We start from the raw sequence: 24,859 nt of genomic DNA, 5'->3' as shown, positions 1-24,859 counted from the left end.
ATTCATAACTCTAATATTATTATTCTAACTTTTACTTTATTATTTTCCTTATGAGGGCCATTTAAGGTCTCAAATTTTCTTTGATGTATTGTTAGCATATGGTCCCTGGTTACAGGAATCTCTTTTTGTGAAAATTCCAGTACTAGAATCCTATTTCCACAACTGATATTATTTCTCCTAATTGTTAATTAAGTAGCAATTTATCTGCTACGACAAATATCGAAATAAATACACTGCAACCTTCACAAACAAAATACTGCGGAAAAAATAATGTGTTGGAAACTGAGAAATGCTAGCACACACACACATAAAAATAACACATTAATTTTGGACAAAAGTCCCTGGAAAACACCACTTGGGAAAATTGATGCAACAGTTGAGGTTTTATTATGAGCAACAATAAGAAATTATGAGTACAACTGGGTGCCAAAATTTGGCAATCCTACAGAGAAAAATACTAGCAAAAATCTAGCGAGGAATTTTCTTCACCCCACAGGCAAACTCGCGGCACGACATGCTTCAGAAGTTCGGCCCTCTGATCATCTGCATCAGCCTCTGTGCTGCTCTGCGCAGCCTGCTGGACGCCAATCCTTTGACTAGTCTCTAATGAAGTCGTTCTGCCTTCTGCTGACTGGAAAGATGCTTTTTCGACACTTTGGGACTCCTTTCCGGCCTCTGGAACTGAAGACGTCTCTTCCTCTCAGCAAATCGATCTTTCCTCCAGAGGCCGCTGGGCTGCCCCATTGTCAGCCTCTCTGTGGCACTTCTGCCTCTTTGCAAATGCACTCGTTGGATTTGGAATGCCTCCATCAACCTCATTGTCTCTCCCTGGCAATTGACTGTTTCTACTTTGGAAATCGATCTGCCACGAAATCAAACTGCTCAAGTGTATTCTCCATCACCACATTGATCGCTTCTTATATCTTCCTATTGGGACTCCAACGACCAAGATTAAATTTTAATTGATGGCTCAGATCATTTTTGGATTGATCCGTGTGAGTTTCTAGAGAATTCTCACCTTGAATAAATCAATTATGAGCAATTAACTAGTTTTCGTAAGTTTAGACTTAAAAAACATTAAAAAAATGGTTAATAATCTAATTAAGTCATCTCTTGGTGGAATTTCCAGAAACGATTTTTGAGTTTTGGAAATCTCATGTATTCTAGCCTCCACCGAATTTCGTTGCTAGAACATATCCGATGCTACAAAAACTAACACTCACTCTTAGCGAGGACTGTGTTCTCTCTAGTGTTGCACATCCTACCACAACACCCTGTCTCTGTATCATTTCCTGTCACGTTGCTGATGTCTGGCCATTACTACCCACCAACTATTGCGCAAATCTGATGCTGCATCTGTGTTGCTGATGACTTTGCCGTACTGCATCTGCACTGCAACTCCCTCTCATCTGTTGCTGCTGCAACTACAACTGAGAAGCATCCAAAATACTGAATCATCTGTGATCATCATGATGCATCTGTCTCCTGAGTCCTTGACTGCTACTAGCATCTGCACTTTCACTGAAGAATCTGCGCCGCTGCTAACTTTGCTATTCAGCCACCTACTCTGCTGCCAACACTGCACTGGGCTCTTTAGCATCTGACTACAACCAGTCTGCAACTGTCACTCTGGTACTGATTGCATCGACTGCCACTGATCCATTCTGCTACTGAATACTATGGGCCACCATAGCAAGGTAATGATTCATGAGGTGGACTCCTGAAGGACCCTGCCCAATCTCTGTAGCTCTTTGGGGCTACAACTCCAAGTCACCCCACATCACACATGGAGGTATGGATGTCATCTATCTCAGCATGTGTTGCTGCCTGGTCCTGCTTGTCCTTCTTTCTGTGTGGACATCAGGTACTGTAGTGGCCAAACTCACCACACCTGAAGCACTTGACTGTAGATAGGTCCTCCTCCTCCTTCTTCTGCTCCCCTTTCCCTTGACATGGGACCCTTTGGTGCGAGGGCCACATTCTCCTCCTCCTTCACACCCTTCAATCCGCTGCTACTGCTACCACTGATGGCGCTCTTTAGAAGAGCTCCCCTCAATTCCTCCTGTTGTAAGCCATCCCACATTCTGTCCCATCTTGGTAGCGTGTCTCTGACCTATATACTTTGGACAAAGACTTGCCAATCCGCAGAGACACTGTTTAGTGCCAACCTCACTAGCTGTGATGGTTGAGGCGCTGCCACAACAACTGCAAGATGGTCTCGGACCTCCTAAATTCTGGTGAGAAAGAGATCTATGCCTTCCCCCTTCTACATCTTGATGCATCTCAGCTTTTCTTTTAGGAACACTTTCTGCTGCTCAGAAGTACCTTGGTATAGTGTGGAGAGAGCTACCCACATTTCCCTTTTAGTGTTCTTGCTAGAAATATGCGAGACTATGTGATCTCGGACTCCATCCAAAATCATCCTCTTCGCCCGCGCCATCTCCTTCTTGTATTCCTTCAGCTGATCCACATCCTAGGGAACTGCCACCACATTATCTATGTAGGCTTTCAAGCCATATTCATCTAGAAGGAAGGACATCCTAGCCTTCCAGATGACATAGTTGGAAGCTCCATCCAACCTATCTTGATTTCTAAGCCCTGCTGTGGCCATCTCTGATCAAGTCGAAAACTCCCTCTTTCCCTCTGCTTGGCTGCTGCTCTGCTACTCGCACTTCCTCCTGGAATGTGCAAATCTGCTAGCTGCTATTGCCAATTTGCCTGGAGAAATGGAACTTCTGAGACTTGAAGTTTTGTGCGAGAAATTTCCCTCTATTGTGTGTGCTTTTCTCTTCCACCCGACACTGATTCTGCTATTGCAAACTGTAGCAAAACCCTCTACGTCCAACCAAAAATATGCTTAGGGAAAATCTGAGCTGATGCTACTCCCTCTGACTGCTGGAATCACAATCCCGGGCAATTCGACTTTTTTGCAACCCTGCAACCGAAAATCAAATTTTTTGCCCCAACAATTTGGCCCGCATGTTAATGAACTGCGCAACCTCTAGGAATTTCGGCTTGCTGTTCTTACTGAACAACAAAATTCCCTTCTCTGCTTCTGAGCTTCCCAACTGATCACTCACGCTTTGAAACCATGTGAAAATTCCAATACCAGAATCCTATTGCAACAACTGATATTATTTCTCCTAACTGTTAATTAATTAACAATTTATCTGCTACGACAAATATCAAAATAAATACACTGCAACCTTCACAAATATAATATTGCGAAAAAGATAATGCGCTGGAAACTGAGAAATGCTAGCACACTCACATAAAAATAACACAATTATTTTTGGACAAAAGTCCCCGTAAAAACCCAACTTGGGAAAACCGGTGCAACAATTGACTGTTTTATTATTATGCAGCAGTGAGAAATTCTGAGTACAACAGGATGCCAAAATCTGACAATCCTACAGAGAAAAATACTAGCAAAAATGTAGTGAGGAATTCTCCTCACCCCATAGGGAAACTCACGACACAACTTGCCTTTAGAAATTCGACCCTCTAACCCTTTGCATCAGCCTCTGTGTTGCTTTGCACAGCTTGCTGGACGTCAAGCCTTTGACTGGTCTTTGATGAAGTCGTTCTATCTTCTGCTAACTGGAAAAATGCTTCTACGACACTTTGGGACTCCTTCTCGACCTCTGGAACTGAAGACATTTCTTCCTCTCAGCAAATCGATCTTGCCTCCAGATGTTGCTGCGCTGCCTCAATGTCAGACTCTCTGTGGCTCTTCTGCCTCTCTGCAAATGCACTCGCTGGATCTGGAATGCCTCCAACCTCACTGTTTCTGCCCCTCACTCACTGCTTCGATCTTTAGCTCTCTCTCCGACAACTGACAGCTCCTACTCTGGAAATCGATCTGCCAAGAAATCGAACTGCTCAAGTGTATTCTCCATCCCCACATTGATCCCTTCTTACATCTTCCTATTGGGACTCCAATGACCAAGGTTAAATTTTAATCGATGGCTTAGATCATTTATGGATCAATCTATGTGAGTTTCTAAAGAATTCTCACCTTGACTTAATTAATTATGATTAATTAACCAGTTTTCCTAAGTTTAGACTTGGGAAACATTAAAAAATTGGTTAATAATCTAATTAAGTCATCTCTAGGTGGAGTTTCCAGAAAAAATTTCTGGGTTTTGGAGATCTCATGTATTCTAGGCTCTCCACCAAATTTTGTGGCTAGAACACATCTGATGTTACAAAAACTAACACTTTCATGCTTAAATACCTATCGACTATATATTCCAAATTTGATTATTTTGATTTGTAGTGCTTTCGATATTTTATCTCTGTCATTTTAGTCTTCTTCATTTTCTGTATGGATTGGGACAAGATGGAAATGCTTGGAGCATCACTCACTAATCTACTATTCTTCACCCAAACACCTTGGTTCCCTTTTGGCATATCAAGTCATCAATGCTTTTTTGTTTTCTCTGTCATGTTCCCAATTTTTGTGCATGCAAAAATCACTTAGGAGTTTTTGCAAAATTTTGGAAATATTAAAAAGGGGAAATATTATTTTGTGAGAGAAGGGAGAAATTATTATTTTAATGGGATGGTGGCAAAATAATATTTTATTGGAGGAGGAAGGAAAAATATTATTTTAATGGAAAATGGCAGCAAACTAATATTTTATTGAGGAGTAAAGGAAAATTATTATTTTATTGGAGAATGGTGGCAAAATAATATTTTATTGAGAAAGGAGGCAAATTACTATTTAATTTAAAATGGCAGCAAAAAGTCTCCTAGTGGAAAATGGGCCCCACCAATAAAATAATAGGGAAAAAGGGAGAGTCTAGAAGCTAGAAGGAAGTTCAATGGAGAATTATAAATAGAGGATTGGGCTCAATTGGAAGGCATTCTATTCCTATCTATCTCATTGACAATTGAAAAAAACTCAAGCGAGTTTCAAGCGAAACTCAAAGCTAATTTCGGTGGACTTCGAGTGCCACCCTAGTTAGCTCTTGGGGAAGATTATCTCAGATCTTCCATTGTGCTTATTGCAGAGAATCAGAGATCTAATCATCTTTATTTGCAGGAGGCTCCAGCATTGGGATTTTAATTTGGTTGCAGGAGTATACCATCTCCAAGTCGAAAATCATCTCGTTCAGTTGGGCTGAATTAAATCTTGTACCAAGCATTGGAGGACCGAATCATTAGCCATAATTGTGAGAAGTCCGTGTTGTGAAGGAGGAGGTTGTATTGAAATTTCCAGATTGAATTATACTCAGAAATCTTCGAGGCTGAAAATTATCTCCAAGCAGGGATGTGTTACAAGGGATTAGGAGGCTGAGTTCCTTATTTTGAAGCCAAGCGAAGGACGCATATAGAGAGGCCAAGCATTCATTCTCCTTCCAGAAATTAGAGGCTGAATCATTTGTGTACCAACAGTAAATTCAAGAGGTCGAAATTATATGTTACTAGCATTTATTTTCAAGGAAGGCCGAGTAGTATTCTCAAGAGTCCAAATGGATTTAGGGACTGCTTGTCTTGGGTTCAATTTCATAAGGTGTAATGGCAAAGTGAGGGCAGAATTCACCCCTATTTCAGACTGAAATTCTATGCCCAGAACTGAAGTATAACCTCTTCAACCAACCACAGTCCATTAAAGGAAAGAGCCAACTAACTATGCACAGTGAATTTCAGATTTGAGAATTTCCCTTGGGCCGAGTTCAAAATCAAGGCAGAGAGGCTTAAAAAAAAGGGTGCTGTAGCAGCTTATTAGTTGAGGTGACCAAATTGTACTTTGGGCGTCCAAGAGAGTCAGTATTGGCATAATCTTGTAGCAGCTGGGTAATTGTTTTGAGTATCAAATTGAAATTATTAAATCAGCTGGAGCATCTTCCAGGTGCTAAAATTCTGTTGTTGCTCTCTCTAATAAAAGAAAATCAGAACCTTGCCGCACATTTGTCCTTAAGCTGCTCACTAAATGTTTGATAAATTTAATATGAAGTACCTGTGCATTTCTGTTTGTTAATAGTGCCATTCATATCAACAATTTATGAGAAAAGTGGTGATATTATAGTGCTGGTTTGAAGTCTGAAAATCTATACATATATACATGAATTATACCATTTCTCATTGTGCCCAAACATTAGTTTAAAGTTTAAATTACCCTTACAACAGCAATAACTCAAGCTGATTTGACAAATTCTCACACTGAAGATTACAATAAAAACATAGAAATTTGATGGGAATTTAAGGAATTTTGGTAAAGGAACATTACATTCTCCATATTATTTTCTGCTTTAGAATTTCCTTAAAAATGTAATTTTTCATGAATTTAATGATAAGCCCTTGAACTCTCAAAATCATGCAAGTCTATACATTGTAGGGAATGAGGAAGAGATCAGTTCTTACTATTAACAATTATATATAATTTTGACTCTGCGTATTATTGGATGAGTTTTATAGATAGACCAATAATCTCAAATTTAGAATTTAGAAATTTTCTTTTGTAGCTTCCAATGGAAGATAAAACATATGGGAAAGGATTATAGTCCACAACGATAGAAATGTGTCAAGGGAAAAATACATTCTAATAGTAAATAGTAAAAGAGATATTCAGTGGATTTGGTAATTCTATTCTATTGGATGCAACATGTAGTTTAACTACCAATTTTGTTTGCCATAATTTTTAGACTTTGTGCAATGCTGCTTATCACGTGTTTTTGGTTATAGCCAGTGTTGCCATTCTGACATCAGTGATTTGGTTTAATTGTAACAGGTGGACAAACTAGTATCAGGTAACTCCAAGTTCAGGCTTCTTAGATAGTTTTTAATATCAGGTCACTATCCATGTTGCTGCTCATTTAATTTTTATCTAAATATGGCATTACATCATTGTTAATGCATGGCCATTACTCATTATTTATTTGTTTATTTCTTTTCCATGAAAAATATCTTTATATGGAATATGAGGATTATATACATGTTTTGGTCCTCAAGGAACTGCTCAAACTCAACAACAAGGCTTGAAACCATTACAACAGAGCTTATCATGTTACTTGCAGGAATCAAACCCGTGTGGAGAAGATAGCAATCATTCCTCCCAACCACTCTAGATAAACCCAATTAACAATAGTCATTTCTATTTATAAGATAATAAAGTGTACATGAACACCGCTTGTACTTTGTAAGGGTTTTCTTTGGGTGACTTCCTAGAAATTCTCAGGCTTTGTTAAAATAGTGATAGTTATTTATCTAACAATTTGCCCAAAGCTTAAATCAGTGTCAACATGAAAGAAGAAAACAATAGTTTTTATGTTACGCAGAGAAAATTTTGGGCCACAAAAAGGAGATAGAATCTGGACATAAATGGCATTCAGTTGACATAACTCAAATATTGCTACACAAAGAAGACACAAAAGACACTTAGGTTACACTAATGTCAACATTAGCTAAAAATGACATTCAGGTCACATAACCTCTGCTGTGCATAGGTTAAAATTATTTTCCTGAGATAATTTTGACATAAATCTGAAATTCACTGTGGCTAGTTAATTGGCTCTTTCCTTTAATGGACTGTGGTTGGGTGAAGAGGTTATACTTCAGTTCTGGGCATAGAATTTCAGTCTGAAATAGAGGTGAATTTCAGTCTGAGGGTGATATTCATATCATTCCACAGCCTATGTCAGATAAATTTCTGATGTAACTGAAAATGGGTCATATAATCTTTAACTTCAACCAAGTGTTATTGTTGTTCATGAGACAATGAACAGAGATCACTTATTGTAACATTTTAATAATGAGGATGGATATTTCAATGAGTATCACAACTCTTTTATCAGACTTAAATGCTCCCAACGATGATAACCTTCTTTTTGTAATGAGAAGATTTGCCAACAGCGAGAAATTTGAGATTATACGTGTTTAGACTCTAGAGCATGTCATGACTGTTGGAATCACGATTGTCGTTACACCAAAGCCCGCAGGTGTTAGTAAACGGATGCATCGCCAGAGTTAATGGATCCACAAGAGGCGGTGAAGCACAATATCGCGAAACATGTGGGGAGCACTGGTTTATCCAATGTCCAACAATACCCCCCCCCCACGCAATCCGGGTGTGATTCGAGCTTGAGATCTTTGGCTCTGATACCACTTGTTGGAATCATGATTGCCGTTTCACCAAAACCCGCAGGTGTTAGTAATCGGACGCATCGCCAGAGTTAATGGATCCACAAGAGGCGGTTAAGAACATGTCGCGAAACACGCGGGGAGCGCTTGTTTATCCAATGTCCAACAATGACCAGCGATTTCAATATATGACATCATAGAGCATTACTACTATTGTAAACAGGAAAAACATGTCACCCATCAAAAATCCCTTTGTGCTGTGGGAAGTTACGTGTTCAAATTATTATACTCATCCATGTAACGGTGGTCATTCAATGAAAGCAATATGCTTGCAAACAGTTGAGGCACATTCATCACCATGCTATAGCATAAATATCTAGATAGATGCAATTTGTGAAAGCAAATTTATTCAATTATTATTAAAGTGTAAATGCAGTGGAGAGTACGCCTTTAAATGGTGTTAAGAAACATATCAATCAAGCCACATTAATGTGAAATTTCCATGGTTGCAGTGACTGGGTATTATTCTCTTAACTTATGCAATTTATTTGTCTTCTGTAAATTAATATTACAACAAATAATGAACAATCCACTACTGCAATCTTCACAAATAAAAACGCTGTAGAAAATAAAGTATTGGAACTGAAAAAGTATGCACACACAAAATAAAATTGACACTATTATTTTTGGACAATTGCCCCTGGAAAATCCCCAAAGAACCAATGCAATAGATGAGGGTTGTAATATTATCTTCAGCGAATAGAGAATTACAACTGTTTGCCTTTTTAGTAAAGCCCTGACAATTTTATCTCACTAGAAAATATCTGGGAAAACCCTTTTCCATCCAGCAAATTGATTTGGCCTCCTCTTGGCCAGTTGCACCTCATATGGAAACTCACACTACTGCCTGAAATGTGCACTGTTGGATGAGGATAATTCGTACAGCGTTCGGGACACTTCCCTGCAAGTCGTCCTGCCTTCCTTTGTCTCATGGAGCAGTTCGCTCTTCCTTTCGACACTTGTTCCAGCAACTGGCAATGATATGCTGCTCCTGCAACTCGCACTAGGAATTGGCTACTCGCACTAGTTGAATACGACCTCCTTTCTGGAAAACTCAGCCTCCTTTCCAGACTTTGGAAAACTAGAAACCTCTTGAGAATTTCTCTGTAAATTCTCATTGCTGAAACCCCATCACTGACTCACTCCCTAGCTTCAATTGTGCCCTTGCTGAATATTGCAACTGGGTAAGTCAAATTGCTTGACTCGCTCGATGTCTTCTCCAAACCCTTCATCTTGTTCTTATAATCTGTCGTTAGAGTCTCAACAACCATGATCACATCTCAACCATTGGCTAAGATCATATTTACTCCATCAATTAGCTTTTCTGGAAGTCTTTAGAGCAAAATCGAACTTCCCCAATTAATTCTCTTTAATTAACCAATTTTTCCTAAGTTAGACTTAGGAAATATTTAATTATTGGCTAATTAATTAAGGTGTCTCCAAGTCTTTTCTTGCGAAACCTTTTTTGGGTTTTGGAGATATCATGTTTCTTAGTCTCTTAGACATCATAGGGACTAGAACCCCTGTCTGTTGCTGCCATAAACTAACACTCCCTCTTAGCGAGGAAGGTGTTCTCCACTGTGCCCATCTGCTCCTTGAAGTAGATAAACTTTGCCCTCCCCAAGGCCTTTGTGAGTATATCAACCACTTGTTGGTTTGTGGGAACATGCTATAGCCAAATTGATTCATGCTGAACACAATCTCTGATTCATCGGGGATAACTGAAACATCCTGTGCACCACTGCGCTACTTTGATCTCACAATGTTGATGCCCATGCGCTTCTGCATTGCCTTTACGCTGTTGCTATCACTACAACTATGTGTTGATCTCTCAGAACATGAAGATTTAAACTTCCATAGGGCATCTTCCTCAGAAGCTAGACTCCCTTTGAGTCTCGATCTCCCACTAAAAATAACTGGGAAATCTCTCTGGTTGGAATTTGGCCTTGCTCTCTGCAACTGGCCAATTCACATTGCCTACTGTGTCATTTCAACTAGTTCTGCAATCGTCTCTCGAGTATTTGACTATGCCTTGCACACATTGCAATTGGCTTTGTAATGACCTTTCAAGTATCTGATTGCGCCTTCCTGACCTTTCGATCCCCCTGCTACACAACTACTTTGGGCTCCTGTAGCAAAGGTATTGATCCAACTGAGTAACACACAAAAACTGGACCTAATCTACTGATCAAGCCCTCCTTGGCTAGATCCAGACCTCCTTGCTGCTCCACCCTCGGATGTTGCCCAAAACTGGCATACTGGAGTGTCATTCTCCTCCTCATGAGGATAACGCTGCAAATAAGTTGAATTCATCCTCCAATCTAGTGGACAAGTCATTAATTTCTGTCGAAGTTTGCTTCCCCTTCTTCCTCTTTAGACATTGGTTGACATAGTGACCAACTCACCACATCTGAAGCACATGACCTTTGGTAGATCTTTCTTCTTTTCTCCTCTAGGTGGAGCATGGCGCCTTTATTTTGCTTTGTTGTAGCTCTATTTTTCAACAAATCTGCAAACATATTCTAGTAAAGCCCTTGAACAATAACTAGTTTTCCCTTGGGGGTTTTTTCAGGGACAATTGTCCAAAAATAACGGTGTCTTTTTTATTGTGTGTGCGTGTGCATATTTTCTCAGTTTCATATTTTATCTTCCATAACATATTTTATTGGTGAAGATTGCAATAGTGGATTATCATTATTTGCCATAAAATAATTTGCAGTTGACGAATAATCAGCATAAGGTAGGAGATAAATATCTAGTTATTGCAATGGTGGAAATTTCACATGGTATCAGAGCGAGTTGGATTAGAGAGGTTATAGAGCAAAGGAAAAAAGGGTTGTGTAGTTCAGAGGGAGATATGAAGTACAATAAACCAAATTTGTCCAGGCCTAGCCAGGCAGTGCGAATTGCAGAGGCAGAGATTCGATTTCCAGTCTAGAGGAAAAATGCGAATTGTCTCAGAGTAGTAACAACAGGGAGTAAGGGTGCCAGAAAGGGCTTCCAGTGAGCAAATCAGAGATTCATAGAGTAGATCTACCGCAGAGGTTTGCAGCAAAAGGGTTTTAAAGTAACATATCAATAGGGGGAAGGAAGAGAAAGCACACAGAGTTTTTTGAGAGAATTTCCCAAAAAATATTTTTTAGAGGGTTTCCAGTTTTTCCAGTGTGAGGAAAGGGAGCCGAAATTTCCAGCAATAGAGGTCGAGTTGAGGTAGTGCAAATTGCCAGTTTGTACTATTAGTCAAGCCAATGCATGTTTCAGGGTTAGTAGTGTGTGTGCCAATGTCAGGGGTGATTCCAGAGGTAGAGCGAGTTGTCCAGGAGTGAAGCATTAGGTAGTGCAAATTTTCAGAAAAGGTTTCAGAGACTAGTTGAGTTCCCAATAGCAATTTTCCAGTGTGAGCTGCAAAGGAGAAGGCCGAGTTAATTTGCCGAAAGGAGAAGGAGATTTCCCAGTTCATTAATTCTCCAGTATATTGAGGTTCATAAAGTTTTCTAGAGATGGCTGCAGCAGGAATCAAAGATTAGGACTGATTAGATGGAGCCTCCAACTTTGGCTTTTGGAAGGCTAGGATGTTATCCCTATTGGATGAACATGGTCTGAAGGAGTTTGTGACAACAATTGTTGCTGTAAGTAGATCCTATCTTGTTACATGATTACAGGAAGGACATGGACAAGGCTAGGAGGATGGCCCTTGACAGAGTACGAGACCATATCGTTTCACATATCGTAGAAAAGACTACAATGAAGGAGATGTGAAACGCCATCAACAAGCTATACTAGGACCCTTCTGAGAGTCGGAAGATGATACTCAAGGAGAAGCTGAGGACCATAAAAATGAACAAGGGCGAAGGAGTAATGTCATATCTCACTAGGTTCAGTCGATTAGAGATCAACTTATTACTATTGGAGAAAAGTTAGTAGAGGATGAATTGTTGCATATAGCTCTAAACGAGTTTACCAAGGAATGGCGAACCTTCGTTCAGGTGATTATTAGATGGGATATGCTACCAGATTGAGAACACTTGTGGAGTGACTTCACTCAGGGGGAATTGAGGCTTAGTCTTGTCGATGGTACTACTAGTAGCAGTGGCAAGGGACTAAAGGAAGGGAAGGAAGAAGAGAACGTCATTCTTGCAGGGAAGGGAAAAGCGAAGAAGGGTCCCAACTGGGGACAAGACTCAAAGGGAGAAAAGAAGGACTCGTTGAAGGTCAAATGCTTCGGATGTGGTGAACTTGGTCACTTCGTCAGTGAGTGTCTAAAGAGGAAGAAGGACAAGAAGGGAAGGCAGACATTAGCTTCGGCAAAAAATGATGATTTTTCCTCCAAGTTGGTGGATGAATTCGCTATGTTTGCAACATTATCCCTAGGAGGAGCAGGAGTATGACACTTGAGTATGCCAGATTGAGCAGGTATTGAGGGATGAGTAGGAAGAAGATCTAAATCGTAGCGTAGAGGGCTTGATTAGTAGATCAGATCCAATTGCTGTGATTTCTTAGTTGGATCATTACCTATGCTATGGGAGCCAAAGAGTTAAAGTAGTAAGGGAATCGAAAGGTGTGAAATTTTGTTAAATTGCAGCAATTGCAATTTATTCTTTTAACTGATTAGTAGTTTATTTGTTTTACAATAAATAACGAATAAATCACACTGCAATTCTTTGCAATAAAATTTTGCTGTGGAAGTAAATTCAAGAACTGAGAAATAGATGCACACACATAAAAATTGACAATTATTTTGGACTAAAAAGTCCCCAGGAAAAGCCCAAAGGGAAAATCAGCGCAACAAATCAGGGTTTATTTTATTATTATGCAACAAAATATTATGAGTACAATAATCTGGATGCCCAACTGGCAATCCTCCAACAAATATTTGGCAAAAATAAAACAGAGAATATTTCTCCCTTCTGCAATCAATCCAGCGGCCATTGGCTTGCTCGAACCCCACAATGGAAAACTTGCTTTGCTTGGAATTCGAATTGCTTGGCCTGGATAATTCACACTACCTGCTACTCGACTCCAATTGAGGTGTCCAACCTCCCTCTGCCTCTAGAAAATATTTGCTTTGCCTTTTAGACCAAGATTTGACCTCTGACAACTGAAACAAACCCTATCCGACAACTCACACTGGCATCTGTGACCTTCTCTGCAGATAACTCAACCTCCTCTCTCCTTCCTCTCTACCACTAGAGAAATGCCGGAAAACTCTTTGGAATCCTCCTCTCGCTGCTCCCTCTCTCTGATTCTCTCTTTGGCTCGAACTGCGCCCTTTTTGAATCACTGCAACTGGGTGGCTCGATTTTCCTTAGCTAATTTTCTCTCCCTCGTGTCTATCTCCATCCCTTCGACTTGCTCTTATAATCTCTCGCCGAAGCATCAATGAACAAAATCTAATCGTGATTGATGACTAAGATCATCTTAGACTTGATCCAAGTCACTTATTGGAAGTCTCTGAAGCACAAGTTGGTCTCCCCAATTAATTCCCATTAATTAATCAATTTTCTTTAGTTAGACTTTAACATTTTTAATTGTTGATCAATTAATTTAATTGAGTGGTCTTTAGGTGTTTTTTCTCGATTTTTTTTCTGGGTTTGGGAGATCTCATGTCCTTGAGCCTCTTAGACACAAATCAAGGCTAGAATAGTTGTCTGATGTTACTAAAACAATCCATAAACTAACATTCACTCTTAGCGAGGAAGGTGATCTCCACGACACCCATTTGTTCTCTGAAGTAGACGAACTTAGCTCTCCCTAGAGCTTTCATGAGTATATTTGCAACCTGCTACTCGTGGGAACATGCTATAGTTGGACTAAACACGTTTCTGATGTTTGACATCTGTGATACAACTAGTTCTCACTGTCCATCATGCTACTGCGCAAACTTTGATCCACCTGCTACCATCTTTAGTTGAATCAACTTTGACCCCACACTATTGCTGCTATCACTGCATTGTTGTTACAACTACTGCAATAGTGAGTTTGATCTCACCTGATCTCCCTCTGAAACAGAACTGTGAAATATCTACTGGATGGAAACTCCCACATGGAGTCTCACTCTGCCTAGAACTACTCCTGCAACCTGCATTTGGGCAATTCACACTGCCACCTCCAATCACATGAGCTTCCTGCAACTACAACTTGAAGCTCGATCTCTATAGATCTATTGTGCGCTTGCACTAGCTCTGCAATTGTCTCCGCAACTACTTCTTGAGTCCTATGACTGCAACTAGCTTTGCACTGTCTCCTAAGCACCCGACTGTGCCCAATTGTTTCTGACTGCAACTAGCTTTTCATTGTCCCTCAAGATCTGACTATGGCTGCTGACACTAATCATCTTGCTACTGAATACTGTGAGCCCTTGTAGCAAGTGTGATGATCCATGTGATGAGTATGCTACAACTACTGCCGCTCATCCAGGGACCCTGCCCAATCCTACAACTTTGAAGCATCACCCTCCTCCTTTTGGAGGTATAGTTGCTATCAATGCAAATTCCTCCATCCTATGTCAACTCATCTATCTTTGTTGAAGTAGTCGTTTGCTATTGCCCCTTCTTGTCCTTCTTCCTCTTTGGACACTGGGTGACATAGTGGCCAAACCCACCGCACCTGAAGCATTTGACCTTCTACAGGTCCTTTTTCTTCTTCTCGCCTCCTTTTGCGTTCTGTCCCTGATTAGGACCCTTCTTCGTTTTCCCTTTCCTTGCAAGGGCGACACTTTCTTCTTCCTCCTCAACTTTTGGTCCTTTGTTGTTGCTGGTTGTAGTACCTTTGATTAAGCTAAGCCTTAGCTCCTCTTGTGTGAAGTCACTCCTCACTGCTCAGGCGTTCCCAATTTAGAAGTTGATCTCGTCCAATGAACCCCTGAACAAAGGTCTGCCATTCCTTGGTAAACGGTTTAGAGCTATTCAGACAAGCTCCTTGTCTTTCGGTTTCTTCCCTACAACCGCCATCTCATCACAGACTTTTTGAATTATGGTGAGATAGGAAGTTACGCTCTCACCTTTCTGCATCTTCATTGTCCTCAACTTCTTCTTGAGAATCATTTTGTGATTCTTTGATGGATTCTCGTACAACTTTACAATGGCATCCCACATGTCCTTTGCTGTAATCTTGTCTGCAATATGGGGGACGTGATCCCGAACCTCGTCTAGGACCATCCTCTTAGTCTTGTCTATCTCTTTCTTGAAGTTTTTCAACTGCTGTGCATCTGTCGGCTCTACCTTGACGTTGGTCACGAACTCCTTCAAGCCATGCTCATCTAACAAAAGTTGCATTATGGCTTTCTAGATGCCAAAATTAGAGGCTCCATCAAGTCTATCTTGATCCCTGAGTCTTGCTGAAGCCATCTTTGCAAAACTCGAATAAATTGGATATTGGATTTGGAAATCTCCCTCCTTCCTGCTCGACCTTCCTTCTGCTACTCACACACCCTTAGGAATGTGTAGATCTGCCTCCGAAAATCCTTCTTTGGCTAATGAACTACCTTTAGCTACTTATTGCGACTACTCGCTCTACCTTCTAGATGTCCTTCTTTAAGAACTAGCACACGAATTGCAACCTATGCAACTAGAATTGGCTATTCTGGCAAACTCACACTGGCAAATTAATTTGGTTGCTTCACCCTGCTGCAGCTGGAAATCTCAGATCTCCTCTTGAAACTGAAAAGTGGAAACGCTTTGAGTAATTTTGAAATCTCCTCTGTGTGCTTTTCTCTTCCTGCCCAGCGTAGATCTACAACTGTAGTCTTGGCTGCAAATCTTTTGCGCTCATATCTGCTTAACGAATCAACTGATATCCTCACCATAATTGCTTTTGGCAACCACACCACCTGCTAGAATTTTGTTATGGGAAAATCGAACTTTTCCTGCACTCTACCTCTAGAAATCGATTTTCTTGCCCAACAATTCTCACTGCTTGGCTGGCCCGTGCAACTTTGCTTCCCTTTGAAACTGCAAAACTTTGCTTCCCTTGCTTCTGAGCCTTTGATCTGATCAAAATTGCTTTGATACTATGTGAAATTTCCTTAAATTGCAACAACTGGAATTTATTCTCCTAATTGATTAGTAGTTTGTTTGTTATATGAAAAATAATGAATAAATAACACTGCAATTTTTCACAATAAAAATTATGCTGCGGAAGTAAAATCAGGCACTAAGAAATAAATGCGCATGCACATAAAAATTGACAATATTATTTTGGACTAAAAAGTCCCTGAAAAAACCTCGAAGAGAAAACCAGTGCGGCAAATGAGGGTTTATTATATTATTATGCAACAAAATATGATGAGTAAAATAATCTAGATGCCCAACTGGTAGTCGTCTGACAGATATTTGGCAAAAATAAAATGGAGAAGATTTCTCCCTTCTGCAATCAATCCGACCTCCATTGGCCTGCTCGAACCCCACAATGGAAAACTTGCTCTGCCTAGAATTCGCATTGCTTGGCCTAGATAATTTGCACTGCCTACTACTCTGCTCCAACTGAGCCTTCCAACCTCCCTCTGCCTCTGGAAAATATTCGCTTTGCCATTTGGACCAAGATCTGACCTTCGACAACTGAAATGAACCCTCTCTGACAACTCACGCTGGGGTTTATGACCTGCTCGCACTGGCTTCTACGACTTACTTTGCAAATTACTCAGCCCTTTAAAAACCCTAGTGACTTTCTTATATAGGAGATTTAAGGTCAAAGCTTGCAAATCTAGTCCCTTTGATGGATATGACAAATTTTGCATAAATAATAAGAAACAAGAGTTTTGTTGAGAAATCACTAGGGCAACAATTAGGATTGATTTCTCTTTTACTTGATAATTGCTTGTGATTATGTGTTGGCTTCTTATTAATTTTATTATGTTTTGATCGTCAAACAATTACCAAAACCATAAACTATGAAGATCACAAAAGGACAATGAACACAAAAGATAGGCTCCAAGCTAGGGCAAAACCCATAAATATTCTCTTCTTATAGAATAGATCAAAGTGAGAATTCCAATACCCAAACACCAAGACAAAGTCCTTCCACAAGCCCCAAGTCAACCCTCTTTCCAACCTTCCCTAACCAAGTCAAATTCAACAAAGTCAATGTTGGTTAATGGTCAACAAATCTGGTCAAATTGTGATTTTCGGACCTGCAACTCTTCTTGAAATTCTCGATCCCTGTAGCAGACTTGTACCTTTGCACATGTGACAAAAAATAGGGCATAATTCAAAGATGTGACAAAAAACTCTCGTTTGACTCTCATTCTCTCTCCTTTGACTTCTCTTTCTCTTGAATTTTTTCGCTCCTTTTGTTTCTCTTCTTGTCATAGAAATCGAAGTGTGTGATGATCCTTCAAATGAGTTTGAATTGCACTGTATTTATACCCTTCCATGAGGTTGAATAGGTGTCTCTCTGGGTGGACTTGGTCTTGTGGAGGAGTCCAAATAGGACTTTGACTCAAGTACATTGATTTGACTCATGACACTATTTCTTTTGACTTGACAAACCCTAGAAGCATGAAGAACATGCTTGAACTAAAAAATAATTTGACTTTGCACATGAAACCCATGCTTGAAAAATAATAATAATTAATTTTCTTTTTCTTTTACAAGAGATACATTTAGATACATGTACAATGATAATTATGAAGACCGAGCGTAGTTACATCTTCAACAAGTTCATGAAAGATATTGTACTTTTTAATATTTCATATGACAAACATTAATTTTAGCAATTTTATGCAAAATGGAAGAAAATAGCATTAAACTTACACCATTCAGGCTATTTTCACTTCATCAATCCATAGAAAGCCTTTTCCATGCAAAACATATCTTCCCCAGGACAATTCGCACTCTATCCAGCCATGATGTCTAAGACGAAAGAAGGATTACTAGTGCACACTCTTTTAAGAGACATCAAATGAGTGTTTGTGACCACGATCCAATAGAATTTGACCCCCCTCTATCTAAATGAGGGTAATTGAGTCAAATCTATCTTAATTAACAATCAAAATTTCTAGAAGTTTGCTTTAAGCATCCAAGAAGGCTAATAGGTCACAAGCCGACCTATAGGTAGCTTTACATAATAATGAAACATAATAAAAAGATATATTTTCCAACACGTGTGGGATAATTAGTTCTCCAAAATGACTCCACCCTCAATTAATGAGTTACAACTGGGTCAAAGAGTGCTCCGACACCTCATCAAAGTGAGAGTGCATCTCCAAGTCATATCTCATCCAAAATGTCATCATCAAGAAGCCCTGTGTCACATTCCTAGGGTTTACATAGGTTATATGGCAACCATAGGCCATGTCATTAGCATCAAAAGAGGCATGCTAGGCCTCCCAAAGTGTCGCAAGTGATCACCATCCTCATCTAGGTTTCAAAACAAAGAAGCCCATCAAGTAGGTATAAGCCCAACCTAGGAGCATCCTGAGTCCTCTAAGGCACACCATCAATCTTTTCAAAGACCTAACTTCTTGGCTCAACATTTTAGCATATGGTGGTGTGGAAGGTGTTATTCATCCATGTGAGGGCTTCCTCAAGACCAATGCTCACATTTGGAGGGGAAATACTTGGGAATGCACGGTCACAAGTGCTTTCATGTTGGGCTAGACATCCTCCTCAATTATGCTACAGAAGGGCCAAGCCATCCCTCAAGGGATATATAATGCATCTGTAAGAAACCACCCGAAACAAGCCCTCAAGATTAAGTGAGATCAACATATTAGGTAAAGAAACTATTTTGCTATCATATTCAATGCTAGGGGCACAAAAGTACTTCACACAAGCCCTGGCTCCAAATGTCTTTCTAGTTGATGATTTGTAAGAAAGTTACCACACTTGTGTTAGGGATGATTATACAATTAACCCTATTAGGTGCCTCGTACTCCAAGAGAAGGATAGTTCCTAGGTAGGACCATCAATCCATAGGTGCATGTGATAAATATGTACATGGATGGGAAAGGCTTTAAGGAAGATGCCACTGCCTTGGTGCTAGCGGAAAGAGGTGCAACAACTTGAGTGTAATGATGATAAAAGGAAGCAATCGTGAAGGCCCGAGTTACCCCTTTCCTCATCCTGCTTTTTTGCCCCTCTCGTGCGCCTTTTCTTTAATGATTTTTCTTTTCTTCTTGCATAGCTTGGGTGACTAGCTTGCTTTATGCTTTTTAAATGCCCCTTAAACATGTAGCGGTTATTGATCCTATTTGTGCCCCTCTTGAATAGTGGAAAGAAAAGGCTTTAGGGAAGGTCACATTGGACTAGGGGCAAATGATAACCTCCCAGGTGAAGTGTGGGAACAAGGACACAATAAAAAACGGTCAATCGTCCAACTCAACCCGTGATCCACATTAGAATGCCCTTAACATTAAATAAAAGCAAATGATTATTGAAATGGTTAGTGTACCTTTTGATAGATTACCCACCTTCCTTCAATAAGTATGTTACATAGGAGAGAGCGTTGATAAGAGCATAAGTGACGAGATATGAAGCAAAGCTATTTGTGGATTATCATAGGGTTGTTCGCTGACAAAAGAGGAGAAGTTTTTTCTCCTAGGTGTTACCTATTGAAGTGGGTAACAAGGAGCATGGGTTACTTCAATGTGCCTGGTTGGAGGACATGATCAGGGACTAGATGGAGGTGTCCCTAGACAAAAGAGGAGGATGTTCAAATGTGGAGAAAGGATTTGTGAATTGGAGTAGAAGGTTGGCAAGGTAGAGAACATCGTGGTAGACCAAAAGAACATTTTGACAGATAGGATTTTGAGGGATATCCTAGAGCAAAAACTAATGAAAGTTAATGAGATGAGGTTGTTGGAATGTTTCGAAGGACAGATGAATGACTTACCCACGATCCATGAGTGCAACCCAGAGTCATCACAACCTTGGTATAGGTGTTCCAAGGAGGAGATTGCATCGATTGTACAGATACGTGGAGGTCTTGAGTGATGAAATCAACTCCATGTTAGTGCCAAATCAACTACAATAGTGAGTTTCCAAGCAAGGTATTCATCATCTCTTGGCAATCCATATGAGATAGAAAAGGTGTGGAGGGGCTTTTAGTAAGGTTGATAAGGGTCTAGGTAGTGTAGAGTTTTTGTTTTGTACATGTGCATTTTTACGGAGTTATTCTTTGCATGGGCTTCATTGACTTGGCGACTAACACTCATGTTTTAACCTGACCTGGTCAAGCAAGTGTTTTAATGGGATGAGTTAGATTGAGTCAAACATGGATTATATATCTAGCATCGAATGCTCATGTTGGACTAGTGATTTCCTAAAAAAAGTCAAGTTTATAGTCATTTTAACTCAAATGGTTCTAATAACATTAGTGCCTAGTGAGCAATATGATAACTCCCATTAGAGTAAGAAAACTTAGAAACAAAACAATCATAATGTCAATGGATTGCAATTGAATTGTGCTTTTGGAATCACAAGTACATCTAATTGTGAAGTTCAAGGATTAGAACATGGTAGTGTCAAGTGTATGTGTGAAGTTACTCTAGAGGAAATCAACTTTCTACTTTTGTTAGGTGGGATGGAGATTTTAGTGAACTTTGATTCTCATCTGTTTGACACATCAATGGTCAGAGATGAGGTTGGTAAAGTGACTTGTTTTGCATTATATTCCTGTAATCAACATCACTTCTCATTTGGTGGTAGCTTTAGACTCTGATATTGAAGACTGAAGTCCATTTAAAGGTAGGATGTTGACATCTTCTTTATTGCCTTTGGTCCAATATGTTTGTATTATTGGACAAATGTTTGCTTTATGACCATTAAGGGAAGTTATGAGACTTAGCTTAGTATGATGGCCTTATGACTATTTTAAAGTTTAATACTTTAGTGTTAGGAATTTAATAAAGTTAAGATCCTTAGGTTACTAAAGGCACATGTCATAAGTAATATTAGGTCATAATTCTATTAAGTCATGCCCTAATTTTATAAGGTGGTTCTATGGGACTTTGTCTATCTCATGAGGCATCGTTATGTATTTATATTTACCATATGAATCATATCAAGTAATCGCTCTTTTTTGCTCTTCTCTATTTGCAGGCTTGCTATTATTTATGTGCATTATCTAACAAGCTTTGGAAAGAGTGCTACAATCAAATTACAACCTTTGCTTTTCAAGAAAACTAGGAAAGGGATGAGTTTGACAACTGAAATGCACGGTGCTATTTAATGTGGTATGAATTCTAATCTTAAAAAGGGTAAGCAATGAGAAAGGTGAAGACAAATGGGAGGACAACAGAAAAAATGATGGTATACATAAGTTTTAATGCCCATGGATGACCAAATAAAGTAAGTAATGGGACTCAAAAGTACAATTCAATATTGACAAACTACAAGAGTGCCAAAGCAACTCCTAGAATCTAAAGGAGAAAATGAAATAATAAAGTACCGAAAAAGAGAAATAGCCGAAAGCATAAGCATAAATACAATATGGTAAAGGGTTACTCGTCATCATAAATAGGTGCAAAACAAAAGGGAAGAGGAAGCCCCAATGATTGCATTAGAAACAAAAGTGGAAGTATAAGTAAAAGTAGAGGAGGGAGATAAAATGTCCCTATTATAACACCAATCACATAGAAGGATCTAATGCATTGCTTGACGGTGTTCTAAAGGGAGAGTCGAGGGCTATACCCAATTATGTAACTCTTGGAGGGAGTTGAGAATGATTTATAGGGTCTCTCCTAACACTTGAGGTTGTTGCAAAGAACCTAGTGATGAAAGATTGTTCTCCAAATGGGTGGAGGCAACCAAATTGCACTATCGAAGGGGAACTCACTAGATATCTTGTGGTGTAGTTTGAGCAAAAAATTGAGAGGTGCGTGGTATCACTAATCTCTTGTTGGATGTGTTTTCAGTCTTTGTTTGCCACTTGTTGCCATTGATAATGAGATAGAAGGAAAAAAATAAGTGTTTAGCTTATTGGAGTCCATTGTGAGAGGTCCTCATAAGATTTGTCTCTAGCGTACCAACACCTCTCTCATAAAAAGAGCCATGCATCTTTGGAAGAAGGTGGTAGTGAGGAAATGGCCGAAGTCTCAATAGAGGCAATGGAACCTTCTTCCGACCTTATGGTAAATGGGACACCTAAAGGTGAGCTGCTTCTTGTTGATTTTTGGGAGCATCAGATGTGCTCTAGCCATGAAAATTGGTGGAGAGGCTAAGGCACATGAGATCTTCAAGACCCAGAAATTGTTTGGAGAAATTCCACCTGGATGAAGAGATATTAAAACAATTAATATTTTTAATGGGGTTCCTAAGTCTAAACTTAGGAAAATTAAAATATTAATGTGTATTAATATAAAATGGGTGAGAAAGTTCTAAGAGACGAGGATCAAGCCAGATCTAATCTTAGTCATTGATTAGGGACTTAATCTCTGTCGTTTAATCATCAACAGGAAAAGTATAAAAGTAGGCTTGAGGGTTAGTTGGAGACACACCAAGAGATCAAGAATTCGATTTTTTGGGGCTAGGTTTGCTGAGGAAATTGAGTTAGAGATCAGTTGCAGTGAGGGGCAGTTTAGCAAGGGATTTCGATCCAAGGCTGAAGAATACATATCAGAGACGCAACAAAGTGCCCGAAGAGGCAGCGCAAAGGACGCAGAAGCCGTAGAGGCAGACACGGAGCACGCAGAAAGCCGCAGAGGTTGACGCAAACAATGCAGAGGGCTGTAGACGCTGACGCTGGGTTGAAGAGGTTGCAGTGAGGAGGTTCTGCGGGACAAACTGAGAGCAGATCAATCGGGAGAGGGTGACGTTGTTCCAGAGGAGTGCTTGGAGCAACTTTCGCTGTCCAGTACAAGGAACAGTTAGGGTCACTATGGGGTTGATCATTTGGTTGCTGATTTGCTAGAATATCTGTCTTCGGATAGAGGTACTATTGCCAAGGATATTCTCTGAAGGGTGAGCCATTTCTTGCACCCTAGTTGTATTCAGAAATCTGCTTAAAAATAAAACCCTCATATACGCTGCATCGATTTTCTTGCATTGGGTTTTTCCAAGGACGATTGTCCAAAAAATAATGGTGTCCCTTGTGTTGTCTCAGTTGATTTCAGTTGTTGATCTGTATATTTGTGAAGGCTGCAATTGGTTTACTGCGATGTTTATGTTATTAAATAACTTGTTAATGTAAAGAACAAATAGGAGATAGTAAACCAGATATTGCAGTAGGGGTTTTTGATGTGTTAGATTTAGAAATTTTCACATGGTATCAGAGCGATTGCAAATCAAAGAGGACTGAAGACACCAACCAAATAAATCTGAGAATTTGCAGTAGAGAAGCATTTGTCCCGAGAGACAGCGCTACTCCAGAGCTGAAGAGGCAAGAGGAGGAGTGACGCAGAGCAAAGAGGGTGACGCAGAGCCTGCATCAACATTCTGAGCTAGGAGAAGGGCCAGCGCAGAGGTAGAGAGGGGAAGAACAGGCTCATGTAGAGCCATGTCATCCTTCTCAGCTAGGAAGGATTGATGCAGTTGGTCAGGAGGAGCAGATTCAACCTACACTGTGATTGCACAGAGCCTGAAGGGCTCAAGTTCCTCAGTTGTCATGGCTAAGGGAGTTGTGCAGATTGTGATTTGAGGAGCTGGTGGGACGCTATTTCTGTCTATGCAGAACAATGTCTAAGGAGACGAAACCAAGGTAGAGGGAAGCACTACCTCGATGAATTTCTAGCCAAGAAATCCAGATTCGAGTTGCAGTAGCAAAGGGGGATTGGAGAGGAGTGATTCGATAGTTGGCAGAAGGATTTCCAGGAGGGAAGTCGAGACTCAGAGGGAGTCTATAAGAGGAGCAGAGATGGCAGTAAATGGATTGAAGGATTAGGACAGATTGGATGGGGCTTCCAATTTTGTCATTTGGAAGGCCAAGATCCTGACAATCCTGGATAAACATCGCATCAAGGACTATGCCTTGAAAACAGTTGTTGTCCCAGTTGACCCGATTGCAAATGAGAAGTATGAGGAGGCCTAGGTGAAGGCGAAATGCATGATCCTAGATGGGGTCAAAGATCATGTCATACCACATATTGCTGAGAAGAACACAACAAGAGAAATGTGGGAGACCTTGACCACCTTGTACCAGGGCTCTTCCGTGCAGCGGAAGATGTTATTGGAGAATCAACTGAGGTCATATCAGATGCAGAAAGGAGAGGAGATAGATCCGTTCCTTCTCAGGTTGCAAGGAATTCGTGACCAACTTACTTCCGTGGGTTCTACACCAAATCTAGAGTTTATGGTTAGGACTGCTCTGAATGCAATCTCCGAGGACTGGGAGACATTTGTCCGAAGCATTTTCGGCAGAGCGACGCTCCTAGTTGGGAGGAGATATGGACAGCTCTTCGACAGGAAGAGATCAGGAGGTTGACCAAGGCGGGGAGTAGCGGTAAGGGACTTCGAGTCAAGAAAGAGGAGGAGGAGGATGCAACTCTAGCATCTGCGGGACAAGAAGGGTTTCAAAAGAGGAAGAAGAAAGACATCTCCAAGGTCAAGTGCTTCAACTGTGGGGAGCTGGGACATTATGCCTCTCAGTGCCCCAGGAAGAAAGGCAAGGGAGAAGCTTCCGACTCAAAGGTAGCTCCAGCAAAGGCGGAGAAGGATGTCGAGACTGATGACGATTGTGCCATGAGTGCTCATGCACCTCTAGAGAAGAGGTGGGGAGACATCGAGTTGTAGTCGAGAGGACTACATGCTGGGGAAAGATCCTTGAAGTGCCCAAACTCTTG

At 40.3% G+C, this 24,859-nt stretch overlaps 1 protein-coding gene across 1 annotated transcript in view; it reads left to right on the top strand.

The window, feature by feature from the left end:
• Positions 1-24,859, top strand: part of LOC149146662 (ADP-ribosylation factor 1) — an 81,771-nt gene that overhangs the window by 40,857 nt on the left and 16,055 nt on the right. Inside the window, exon 4 of the mRNA XM_089453289.1 lies at positions 6,737-6,755. Within this exon, the coding sequence (XP_089309415.1) occupies positions 6,737-6,755 (19 nt within the window). The remainder of the gene's footprint in view (positions 1-6,736; positions 6,756-24,859) is intronic.

Source organism: Pinus tabuliformis, chromosome X (assembly GCF_031772625.1).
Source record: "Pinus tabuliformis cultivar Carrire ecotype Pingquan chromosome X, CPIR1, whole genome shotgun sequence".
NCBI classification, from domain to species: Eukaryota; Viridiplantae; Streptophyta; class Pinopsida; order Pinales; family Pinaceae; genus Pinus; species Pinus tabuliformis.
The sequence above is the reverse complement of the archived record's forward strand: the minus strand, read 5'-3'. Positions and strand labels throughout refer to the sequence as shown.